This window comes from Eleutherodactylus coqui, chromosome 1 (genome assembly GCF_035609145.1).
Source record: "Eleutherodactylus coqui strain aEleCoq1 chromosome 1, aEleCoq1.hap1, whole genome shotgun sequence".
In the NCBI taxonomy this organism is placed as follows: domain Eukaryota; kingdom Metazoa; phylum Chordata; class Amphibia; order Anura; family Eleutherodactylidae; genus Eleutherodactylus; species Eleutherodactylus coqui.
In genome coordinates this window covers 87,613,267-87,625,990 of record NC_089837.1, presented here as the reverse complement: position 1 = coordinate 87,625,990, position 12,724 = coordinate 87,613,267, and the positions used below count along the sequence as shown (strand labels likewise).

The following is a 12,724-nucleotide window of genomic DNA, read 5'->3' as shown; positions in this document are numbered from 1 at the left end:
GTTTTCGCTCACAACGATGCTGCGAGGTAAACAACGTCACTGCGTGCCCTATTTCATTGCGTTTCCTCAGAACGCCTCGCCCATTATTTTCAGTGGGACGGTCAAACCGTGCGACCTGCACGCAAGCGCAATGTGGGGTAAACCGCACGTTGACAAGCGTGATATCGCGGTCGCCTGTGTGAATGCAGCCTTATGGTGCCGTTCGGGGAAGCGGCGATGTATGTTTTATATTCCCTCGATATGCACGGTCTGTAAGTCAGACCCTTTCCGTACCGCCGTGCACCTGCTCTTGCGTAGACTTCTATGGGAGTGTACACACACAGCGGTCTGAAGCGTTCAATTTTCAGGCTGTGTGTGGGCGCCACTTGCGGACAGAGTAAATAAAACACCTCCCGTCTCCGCGGACAGCACCATTACTTGGTTTATAGTCCTGTTCTGAGGTGACGGCTTCCCTTTATAAATACCACCGACGCGTCGCTGTCTGCACAGCCCACGTGTCACGGTACTACAAGCCTCAGCATGCTTTATAACGCCTTGTTAAAAAAAACAAGACTACCATGTTTTCTGCAGAGAGAAACATGAGGGCTTTCTCCATAGCAACCAATCACATCAGCGCTTTCATTTTCCAACACACAAAAAAAAAACGTTAATAATCTCTTTTTTCACCTTTATTCCCCCATTTTGTATGAATCTAGTGCAATGCTAATAACATAATATCACACTATATCATAATAATAACCCATTGCGGCAGAGAGGAGCTACAGCGCATGCGCAAATTAACCGTTCCCGCCCAAACTACTCTATAGGCTCTTTTTCTATCCTAGCCGTCTCTTCTGCGCAGGCGCGTCTCCATTGCGCACTCGTTCGCTGCCCCATAGCAGCGGCCACGCCCTTCGTTTCCTGGCGGCGACGAGCTCTGGGAGCGCGCGCGCGGGTCACCTGATCGCCTTTCCCGCCACTGGGAGCGCGACTGGACCGGAGGATTGAGCGCGTCCTCGACGTCATCAACGACCCCTCCCCCCTCCACCTACAATAATACCGGCCGGACACCCCCAGCAGCACCGGCACACAGCGCCATCCTCTGGAGGCCTTGCCTTTGTACGCCCATCATCTGTAGCAGGCCGAAGCCGCTTCCTGTCACCGGAGGCCTAGAGGACGCCGCACGGGACCACAGCCTGAGGCCTCCCTGCGCCGCGGCCTACAGTTCCCGTCGTCGCCGGAAGACTGCGCCCGAGTGCGGAGGGGATGTGACGGCCGCCGCTGCCGCTGAGGTGGAGGATGAGGAGCCCGGCCTCCCTGCTGTAGACGCGGGGGGATAGCAGCGCCCCCCAGAGACAATGACGTGGGGGTGAGGATTGGGACATGTGCAGCCCCCCCCGTGCTGTGTCGTGAGGGGGGAGGGTGCCGAGTGGTCGGGACAGAGCGGACTATCGGGACATTTCTCTGTACTGCCGCCCGCCGCTGGAAGGAGTCTGCAATGAACCCGGTGACTGCCACCACTCTGTTCATCTCCGCGAGCCGACTGGTGCTGAACTACACGCCGGGGGACCCGCAGGCCAGAGCCGAGATCTGCAGGATGCTGCCCTTCTTCCGGCAGGCCCTGGGCTGCTGTGTGTGCGGTGAGCCGGGGGGCGGCGGTGGTGGGAGGGCCGGCAGCCAGGATCGTCCTCCGCCGCTGCGCACAGCTACGACCACCACTGACTGTGTGCGCTTCTGCTGATCGTACGCCACAGCGCTGATTTACCATTCGCTCTCTTATTGACGGACGCCGGTTTACTGGAAGCGATCGCCTCCGCTGAGCGCTCTGCGCCGCCGTATGAGAGCCTCTGCGGGATGGGTGGATTTTGGCCCCCCAATTATTTTATTTCAGGCTGATTTCACACAAACGTAATTGCGCGTTTCTTTAGCGCAGTGTTTTCTTGCGCTATGAACAAGGCTTTTTTTTTTTTTGCGCGCGGGTGTTTTATTGGACTTGTCTTTGCTTTTGAGCACGGCAAACTAACGCACTGATTAAGGCGGCTGCACACGACCGGACATCAACTGCCGGAATCCGCGGCATTCCGAACCCGTTACAAGAATAGAACATTTGCGTGTCTGCTTGCAGAAATAAAATCGCAGTGCGCTCTATTCTTGTGTGCATTGGTGTCAATGGAAGCGGTCTGTACCACCTGCAGCTGATGTTGCGGATAGGTCCTGCGTTATCGCCTAGCGACGGTGCCGGGGAAAAGTAAGATATTAAAGGAAAAATCTGTACTGTGCATGTCCGATGGCTTGCTGTGACCATGCGCATTACAGAAACTGAAAGGTACGTGCGGATGCTGGCCGGGGACAGGGTCGGACTCCGCTGCAGAATCCGGGCTGCCCATGGGAGACGGCCTCATTAGTTTGTCATGCATCTTTATTTACTTTTCCAGCACAATCGCGTTTTTTTTTTTTTTGTATGCTCCTATAGAAAATAATGCGCAATTCTTGAACAATCGCACACAATAGTACATGCTGTGAATTTTCTAACGGTTGACTGTTCAAGTGGTTTGTGTGACTTAATGCATTAAAATGATGGATAGAACTCGCACAGGAGGACCCCTGTGTCGGACCGAAGGTGCGTGGGAAAGTCACCCGTGTTAATTCACACGCGCAATTCTTTTCTTTTGTCTGACAATTCGAGTTTGAAAAAATCGCTATGCGTCCTGTATTTGTGCGAAAATCGGCCATTACTTTCTATGGGCACGTTGATCGCCCCTGCATGCTCTGCGAGAGCAAACTGATTTTAGTGCACATTACTATGGGGGGGGGGGGGGGGGGGGGTTGCACCTTTTTTGCCATCTTTTGTTTTTGTGCATGTAAAACGGTTGTCAGTTGCGCATAAACTGTTAAAATTGCACGCAAAAACAGTTGTTTTTTTTTTGTTTGTTTTTTTAAAATTTATTTATTTCTTTAGTGATTAATATTGCACTCTCCCGTGTGACTACAGCCTAAGGACCTGTTCACAGGGCCGAAGATCCAGTCCCCATGTCTTACTGACTGGATACAGACCCATTAAATGAAATTAGTGTATTGAGACGTGTTTCTTGCGTGGAGCGGTGTTGCGGTTTTCTTTGCGCACCTGTCCTAGGCTTGTCTGTATTTGCTGACCAAAATGGCCCATTAAAGTCTACAGGTGCATAAAAAGCAGTGACCTCCATTAACATCCGTATTCACTGCGGGGCTTCTGGGAGTTGGGATACGGATGTTAAGGACGCATTGAGAACGGACTGAAATCGCCCATGTCTGTGTGAATGCACCCTTAGATTTGAACATGGCGCCTAACGAAATAGGAAAAGACTGGTCTGGTTGCTGCTTGTAAACACCTGTAGGTAACCTGGAGAACAAAAGGCTTGTACGGGACAACCCTGCATGATGTAACCATAGACTGTAACTGGTCAAACCTAGTTCAGAAGTCCCTGCTTCTGGCCTTACATCTGCGCCCCGTGCCGCTGGGTTGGCCAGTAGCATACTAGGCTTATGTTTGCCACAAACGGTACGCTCTGTTTATTTATAAATCAGTAGGAAACCTAAAGGCTAATTCCCACGGACGGATTTCCGCCGCGTATTACGTGGTGGAAATCCCCGGCGTTGCCCCGAAGCTATTGGGTTCTCTTGAACCTAATAGCGCAATGCTCGCGGTGCGGAATTCCACCCCATGAATTCGTCCTTACTCACCCGTAACATGTTCTATTTGCTGTGGGCGGACGGCTTCCATTGCACTCGATGGAAGCCGCCCGTCACGCTATCTTCCACTGTATAGCACAGCAGAAGATGGCGTGAAAACGCTTCCCCGACGGCCACGTCGTATGACGCGGTGGGCGTGTCATGTGACGCGGCCGGCGCGTCATGCGCTCTACTGCACATGTGCGCCGGAGCGTCACGTGGGGCGGTGTGTCTGGAGGCAAGTATGGGGTCTCTGTGAGTGTGATGCCATTTTTAAAGATCCCCAATAGGAAATTGGAATTGCCCAAAAATAGGACGTGCGGCATCACTCATGAATGCGTTGAAATCGATGTGCATGAAAGTAACACAATTTCATAGTATGTAAGGCCGAAAAAAGACGTATGTCCATCCAGTTCGATCTATTGACTCCCGTATTACTATTGGACGGACGGACTTGGGGTGTATTCACATGGGCGATTACACACACACTTATACGCTGAAAGAACGTTCGCATGCTTAATTTATACACTAAATGTACATTAGAAATAGTCAGTTTTTACTTCTAGTCTTGGCCAGTTATGTCCATCACCTGGCCAAGACTAACTTCATTGATTGGGAATAAACCTAGAAGATTCCCATTTCCTGAGCAGATAACATTATTATTTTTAATAATGAACTCTTTGCTGAAATCCAAATAATCCCCCTTAAAGGGTGCAGATATGTTCCATCCCTTGAGCACACTTTCAGTTTCACTTTCAGGCCTGCTGCCCTGGCATCATCCAGTCTTGTCCTGTTCATTGGCCTGTAGGAGCCTTTACTACACGGCCGCGTCAGCCTTTGAAAAGTCATTCCTGGGGGCTCATTCACACGATCGTATCCGTAAAACGCTGCGGGAGTCCTGCAGTGTTTAACCCGTCTTTGTGAGCCTGCGGATGCTGTATGGCAGCGAGTGCCCTGTACATGACCGCATATCCCACGCACGCCGTCATGCACCGTGTGACTGCCTTTTTTCCCCTATGAATGACTTAGTCTGTATCATAGCGGGGTCGTATATAAATTGCCGCCTGTACACCATGTGAACAGATCAAAGTCCATTTCCTTTCATTAACCCCATTCACCACGTGTCACGCAGCCGTAATATGCACTGAAATCACGGTCGTGTGACTGAGCCCTAAAGCCCGCCACTTATGGCATATCCACAGGAGAAAGGTAGAAAATTATACATAAGTGATGTGAACAGTAAGGGCAGATTCAAACGAGCGTATACATGTTCGCGGGCGCAGCAGTGTTTATATTGTACTCTGTGTGTACAAAAAAACCCAAAACAAACCCCGCACTGATGCTCTTAATTTAATACGTTCAAGATGTGTCTTCTCTCCCTGAGCAAATACACTGGAAAATAGAGCATGCTGCCTTTTTGTTTTGCGGGGTGTTTTTATTTTTTTGTACACGAATGTGACTGAGCAGTACTTGCTAAGTGAAGCTGCGTCTAGATTCCCCTGTCTAGGCAGTGATACTGTGTGTTGTGGGGTCCTGACTAGACGCCCCCCTCCCTCCTCTACATGATCAGTGTTGTGAGCGCTGCAGGGGAGGTTACTGGTGCTGGCAGTACGGAGGAAACACGTGGAGTTGTGTATCCTCTATAGCTGGCCACCTTCCAGTGAGACTTTCTCATCGCTACTTTCTGGATGGATTACAGGAAATGATATTCAGACAATGTAAGATTGTCGCTGTGTGACAGTTTGTACATTTGTGTTACTCCACGTGTGTCTGACTGCCGGCAGAGGCGAGCGGTGAAGATCTGCGTCCAGCTAATCACTGAGGCCCCAAGCGTGTATGATGTGTTCTGCAACCTGCGGCTCTGCTGCTTGTGTAGAACTACAACTACCAGAATGCCCTAACAGCTGCAAGCTTGCAGAGTCTGCGTGGAATGGTAGTTTTCACAGGACTGCTATAGACGCTTCCCGTAAGCTTGGGGTTCAGTTTTGGGCTGCAGCCTCTGGTTATATAAACTACAATTAAACTCTTGTAAATAGGATGACTTTAGAAGGTATTCTGGAACATTTTAACTTTGTCAGAAATCTAAACTGTTCATCAGTGGCTGATTCCCGGGACCGCTGCTGCTGTAGTCAGCGGAGGAAGCAGAAGGCGCCGATTTATAGTGCAGCGGCCTGGGCTAGTATTGCAGGCACAGGGTGGTTCCCATTGGGTCAGCGCTTTCTGCTGCTAACCATATCAGCAGCGGCCGCTGGGATCTGAGCGTCAGGTCCCCTCTGATCATCAATAGCGAAAGTTAAAAATGTCCTGGAACACCCCTTACAATGAGTTGTCTCAGCACAGCCTTCATCTGCAGCTCATCCTGGTCCAGCGGTATTTTTTTGCTGATTGAAAGGCAGAGATGACAAGTGAAATAATTATATGTTTAACGAATTTTGAGCGATGAGGACCGTTTACACGGAATGATTACAACCAAGTGGCTATCGACGCGTTGAAAGAAGCCGCCATTCGTCTATGAACTGAGAGAACCTTTTCTGTGATGTGTGGCATCTAGTAATGATTTCTGGAGACTCATCCAGTGGAGCAGAAGCCCCATCTGCTTCATATACCCCCAGGGAGGGTTTTGTTATGAGGAGCGGATAGGTGTGTAACTGCTGCCGTGCCTAAGGCCTCATGTCCACGGGTATAGGTGGATTGTGGAATCCACGTGGGGCACCCGCACAGATGATCTGCAGTTCAATATGCCCATAGACTATCATTGGGCACCCGCAAGTATTTAAAGGGGTTGTCCCGCGAAAGCAAGTGGGTCTATACACTTCTGTATGGCCATATTAATGCACTTTGTAATGTACATTGTGCATTAATTATGAGCCATACAGAAGTTTTTCACTTACCTGCTCCGTTGCTAGCGTCCTCGTTTCCATGGAGCCGTCTAATTTTCAGCGTCTAATCGCCGGATTGGACGCGCTTGCGCAGTCCGGTCTTCTTGTTTTCTGAATGGGGCCGCTCGTGCCGGAGACCGGCTCCTGGTAGCTCCGCCCCGTCACGTGCCGATTCCAGCCAATCAGGAGGCTGGAATCGGCAATGGACCGCACAGAAGCCCTGCGGTCCACCGAGGGAGAAGATCCCGGCGCCCATCTTCAGCAGGTAAGTAAGAAGTCACCGGAGCGCGGGGATTCAGGTAAGCGCTGTGCGGTGTTCTTTTTTTAACCCCTGCATCGGGTTTGTCTCGCACCGAACGGGGGGGCTGTTGAAAAAAAAAAAAAAAAAAACAGTTTCTGCGCGGGACAACCCCTTTAAATACCTGCGCATGATGATTTTTATTTTTCTTCTCCCCGGAGAAGGGGGAGAAAAAAAAAAACGCAGCATGCTCCCTTTTTCTGAAAATCCCACAGGGACGGCTTCCATTGAAGTCAATGGAAGCCATCTGGTCTGCTGCACGCCCGCAGTTGACACTGTGCCCTGGCTGGCTTCTGTGCGTACCTGTAATTTCTTGTCTTCTGTACTGTGGATGGTCATGCCGGCGAGCTGTTGGACATGTGCAGTTTATTTATTCCCCCCCTTCAATGTTTCTCTTTCCTGCGGTGTCGCTAGGCAATGATGTGGGTCTCCCAACCTTTTGGCAATGTTAATTGTGGAAGGCCACGGGTCAAGTGGCTTCCATGGACTTCAATGGAAGCTGGCTGTGCAGAGTCTGCACAAAAATGGAGCATGCTGCAAGTTGTCCTCCTTGAGTGGAAAATCGCAGTTGCTGCCCGCGCGTGTGAGCATAGATGCGAATGCTCCATTGGCTTGAATTGGTGCGAAATGCTGTGGATTCTACAATTCAAGCTTGGTCATGTGCAGGGGGCCCAAGGCCGGGCTCACACAAATGGCTCAGATTCCGCATGTGGGAGACCCTCTACAGATTCCAGCTGTAAGCCTAGCCGGTGACCCTGCGTGCCTCATGCGCAGTGCTTCTCCTCCTCCTCCTGCCCTTTCTTCTTTTGTTTTTGTACTTCCTGTGCCATCACTACTTAGGGATGTCGCACATACCCACAGCCCATATCCAGTGTTAATGTCCATGGGCTGTGCGTCGGACAACCTTATTGACATCAGTGGAGGTCATCCTCGTGTTTTCTGCGGCAAAATAGAGCATGTTTTGATTTATTTTTCCGTACGCGGAATGCGCAGTACTTAGCCGTGAAAATGCATGTCTTCAGTGCCCATGTTTTACCGCGGATCTTCTACGTGGACAACTATCGCGGAATCCGCAATACAAATCCGCCCATGTAATTACCACATATTACGTGGACACTGTAACTCTGATAAGTTCTCGTAGGCAATCAATTGCATTGCTTACGCAGTTCTGATCACATTAGCGTGTTGGCATTGTGTAATGCATGAGTGCAAAAAAAAAAAAAACCCCCAACAGGTTCTATTTCCTTTCCCCCCCCCCCCTCTTCTCTGTATATACACGTGAGTTAGAGATCTATGGGCGCATATATATATATATATATATATATATATATATATATATATATACACACACACACACACGTACAGATTGTGTATTAGCGCTGTTGTGGGAAATAAAATAAAATGGGTGTACTGCGCATGACCGTTTATAAGATTAGGCTGTCATGTCAGTATAATATCGCTGCCATATGCGGCAATATAACAGGCCAATACTGGCTCTAGAGCTGTAAAACACTGCGTTACTCCTGCATGAGCCCAACCTAACGACTGGTATGATAAAGTATTGTAGTTGGAGTCTACAATGCTATAATCTACAGATGCATAACTGGTGCTAGACAAATGGAAACAAATGTTTACTTCTTCTGTCTCTCTCTGCAGGAAACTTGCTGGAAGAACCTATATCTCCAATCAATTCTACTTGTCAACATTATGTATGCAAGCAGTGCAAAGGTAAGAAGATGATGATGAAGCCCTCCTGCAGCTGGTGTAAGGACTACGATCAGTTTGAGGAGAACAAGCAATTGGGCATCTTGGTGAGCTGCTACAAAAAACTCTGTGAGTACATCACCCACACACCGCTGGCACAGGACTTATTAAATACCGTGGAGTGCTCGGCTGACATCTTGGCATTTCTTCAAGAGGAATCTGTGGAAGAATCTACCCCGGACGACGAACATGGGAAAACTTTTGAGCCCCCTTCACCGCTGTGTCCTTCTCATTCCCCTTTACCTTCTAATTCAGAACTGGCTACTGAACCGGAGGCAAACATCTGTCCCATCCCGCAAGATACACCCGATCTTAATAGCGAATGCGCAGTTGCTAATGGTTTGCCCAACTGCAATGGGCTTTCCTCTGAAACAGAACTGGCTGTAAATATCCCTTCCCCTGAGAGCCCCGGCCCCATTGACCTTTGTTGCACAGCTGTTGATATTAAAACGGAGGACTTGTCTGAGAGCTTAGAGGCGGTCTGTGACCCGGTTTCCACTAGTGAATTATGTGCGGCTGGCCTCGATATATGTGGTTATAATGACGATCTCAAAAGCAGTGACCCTCTACTTCTTAGCGTAGAGGAAGTTCTCCAGAGTCTGGAGACCGTTTCCAGTTCAGAAGTCACTGACTGCGACCTGCAGCACGCGCTGGACTCGTCTGTGTCAAACGGAGCTTTTTTGGATCTTTGTCCACAGCCTCTTACACATGCTGTTCTCTTGGCGGACAGTCACACTCCCCCTCTTGGCGTCTCTTGTACAGCTGCAACCCTAAAAATGGTGAAAACTAATCGCAAGCGGTCACGTTCAGAGAGCGACAGCGAGAAAGTCCTGCCGCTTCCCATTTCCAGCATTATCCTTGGGCCGGCGCTAGGGTCTCAGACTCCTTTTCTGTTAGCTCGGGAAAATAGAAACTTCTTGCAGCCCATTGTTACTGTCCCCAATGGGGGTAACTCGTCCAAAATCAGCAAGACTATTCTGTTATCAAATAAGACTTTGAAGAAAAATCCGGAGCACATGCATAAGAAAACACATCCGAAATCCAAACCACCCTTGCTGAAAACAAAGGACAAGATGAAGGAGAAACTGCCCAGCAATAACGTGGTTCCCGGGAGCCCAACAAAAACTGTGTATAAAAAGCCACCGGAGAAAAAAGGCTGCAAATGTGGACGTGCTACTCAAAATCCAAGTGTTCTTACCTGTCGAGGTCAGCGATGTCCTTGCTATTCGAATCGCAAAGCTTGTCTGGACTGTATTTGCCGTGGCTGCCAAAACTCTTACATGGCAAATGGGGAGAAAAAATTAGAGGCGTTTGCTGTGCCCGAGAAGGCGTTAGAACAGACCCGGCTTACTTTGGGCATTAACGTGACCAGCATTGCTGTACGCAATGCCAGCACAAGCGCCAGTGTCATTAATGTCGCGGGTTCTCCCGTAGCGACTTTTTTAGCTGCCAGTCCCCATGATGACAAAAGCTTAGACGAAGCGATAGACTTGAGGTTTGACTGTTAATTTCGCCAGCCGTTCCCTGGCTGTTAGGACAGGAGAAATGGTTGCAGTTTTATGGCAGCTATGGTTCTGTTTGGTTAACTTGCCAGAGCTTCTGCATATAGATCACTTGTATCAAGTGTTATTGCTAAGTTATGTGTTCATGTTCCCAGGTTTGGGAGGGGTGGAAGGGGCAAAAAGAATTGTTGTTAAGACAAACTGTAACCCTAAAGTCTGTCAGTTTTTCTATTCTTCAGTATGAGGGTTTAACAAGAAGACTTTTCTGATGCACTTGATTTATAGAAAATGATCTTTGGCAAGAAAGAGCAACCACGCAACAACCTCTCGTATCCTGTCATACATTGTTTTAACCATTGGCCACCATGATGGCTTTCTTTAACTGCTTGGCCATCTTTTATTTTAGGAAGCCAAGTACAAATTCCACTGTAGTTTTGATTTTTCGATTGCAGCAATCCATACGATGCACATTTAGGATTTGATATTTGGCAATATTTCCCGTTCCCTTGTAAGTCTAATGATAACTCGCATCTTTTGTCTAACGTACATGCTGCATTCCAAAGAAGTAACATACCCTTAAGTACATGACATCTTCTCACTGCTCCAGTCTCGTTCCTTAATGCTGTCCTAGATGAGTTCACACGCAAAGGTAACATATCTAGTAGATCACACGTCGCACAGGTATCGTTATGGTTTCTGTATACAATAGCAGCCAGATCCGTGGAGGGCTCATGATGTCACCGGTTTGTATATGTCACCTCCGTCATCGCATCACACGAGTGATTAAAGAGTATGTCTGTAGAGAATGGGTTAATTGGGCTGCAATGCTCATTTGGATTCTACCTGTATTTATCGAAGGCTTGAACAATGTCTTGAAGGTTTGTTTAATGGTCAATGATCTTTAAAAAAAAAAAAAAATCACTTATTTTCTGTGCACTCCATATAATCCTCGAACACTTCAGGTGGAGACAATAGTCTACTTTTTAGGATCTGTACACACAGAGCAGCTCACCGTTACTACATCCTGACATGTGAATGCATATTATGGCCGCAAGACTGGGCGCCCTGTAATTTCAGTGAATTGAACGTGGTTTAGCTCACTTGAATTATAAGAGGGTCTGGGTCATAATACGGGTACTAGAATGTGACTTTATTCTGTAACTGATGCACATCTCGATTTCACATTCATGAATCCAAATGTCACCTGATGTACAGTGTCTCTCTAGGTTGTACCTTGTCCAGTACGGAGTAAAATTGAACTTGTGTAAGAAAATGATAGAACCAGATCTGTATTGGGATCCTTGCTACCCCTGCAATACCTGGACTATGTGTTTCTACTAGCTAGGTCTTACCAGTCCTTTATTTCATGCAGCACAATGTACTGGAGTACATTTATGCTGTTTTGTTTATAGGGGCTGTACTTCAATAGATTTATTACCCATCCATAGAATAAGTGATAAGTCTGAGCAGTAGGGGTTCTAACACCCCCCCCCCCCCCCCCCCCCTCCTCCAAATCTCCTTCTTGTCATTGCAGTGATTGCACGTGCACAGTGCTGCTCCATTCATTTGAATGGGACTTACGGTAACCAGAGTCCGAGCGCTCCTTTATCTCCAGCAGTCCTTTTTGTAAATGAATGGAGTGGTGGCTACGTGTGCACTATTGTCACTCCATTTAGTCTGCATTGGCGAGGGTCTTTGCAATAAGACCTTCCCTGATCAGACTATTGTACGACTCCTTTAAAGAGGGGGGGGGGGGGGCGGTGGTTTGAGACTGAAACACTTTTTTAAAAGCAGGGAGCGGTATAAAATACTACTCGCCCATCTTAAATGGCCTCCCAATACAGTTCAGTCCTGACAACTGTTGTAGCGGTCTTGTGAACAATGAATGTCATGTGACCACTGCAGCAGTTTCTGGGACTGCGGCCATTTAAAAAGTGAGGCGTAGTACCTTATTAAGTCCTGGAAAGCTGCTTTTAAAGATTAATTTCTCCAGCACAATGCACATTCCCTGTTGTCACCCCGCAGGCTCCAGACCACTGTGGTGTGCATGGAGATGATGATTTTCGACAGTTGTACACATTAGGGCCTTTTTATATCTTGCATCGGAGCTCCAGGAGGTTCCTGTTGTGCTGCTGAGTCCTCAGAGCTGAACAATAAAACCCCAGATCCCACACCTACTATAACGAGGTTCATCTGCCTTCCAGCAGTCTGAATGGCACCATAGCAGATGAATATAGTACAACATGTTGCACTATTTCATCAAGAGTCTTCTGACCAGGACGGAATCTCCTCTGCAGATGTGGTTGGGTCCGTAATGTGAACATTCCTGTTGCTGACAGTTTCTAAAATCCTGATAAAAGAATTGTTTAAACAGTTGCCCATTACAGCCCGACGGGAGCCTCATGCGGTCGCCTTTTGTGTCCAGTGGAGATCCATCTATACCATTTATGTAAGCCATTGCCTCAGGTAGTATGATGTGCTGGAGTGAATGTCTTCATTCTTTGAACCAAATATTGGAAGTAATGAACGCCGTATTCGCACAGGATAGTGTCATTTGTCAGTTAAAACCGTTTTCCATGCAATTTTAATGTGCG

General features: G+C 48.2%; 1 protein-coding gene across 1 annotated transcript; it reads left to right on the top strand.

Annotated features, from left to right (window-relative positions):
* The first annotated feature begins 913 nt into the window (after positions 1 to 913).
* MSL2 (MSL complex subunit 2) lies at positions 914 to 11,600 on the top strand. Its single transcript, XM_066598023.1, has 2 exons — positions 914 to 1,619; positions 8,521 to 11,600. Exons 1-2 carry the CDS (start codon positions 1,478 to 1,480, stop codon positions 10,134 to 10,136), a joined length of 1,758 nt encoding a protein of 585 aa, XP_066454120.1. The 5' UTR covers positions 914 to 1,477; the 3' UTR covers positions 10,137 to 11,600.
* The last annotated feature ends 1,124 nt before the right edge of the window (positions 11,601 to 12,724 follow it).

Bases quoted from the DNA above. Each gene is read 5' to 3' on its own strand.
- MSL2 (XM_066598023.1), top strand. From the start codon at position 1,478: ATGAACCCGGTGACTGCCACCACTCTGTTCATCTCCGCGAGCCGACTG. The intron at 1,620-8,520 runs GTGAGCCGGGGG...CTCTCTCTGCAG, and splicing joins CCTGGGCTGCTGTGTGTGCG to GAAACTTGCTGGAAGAACCT.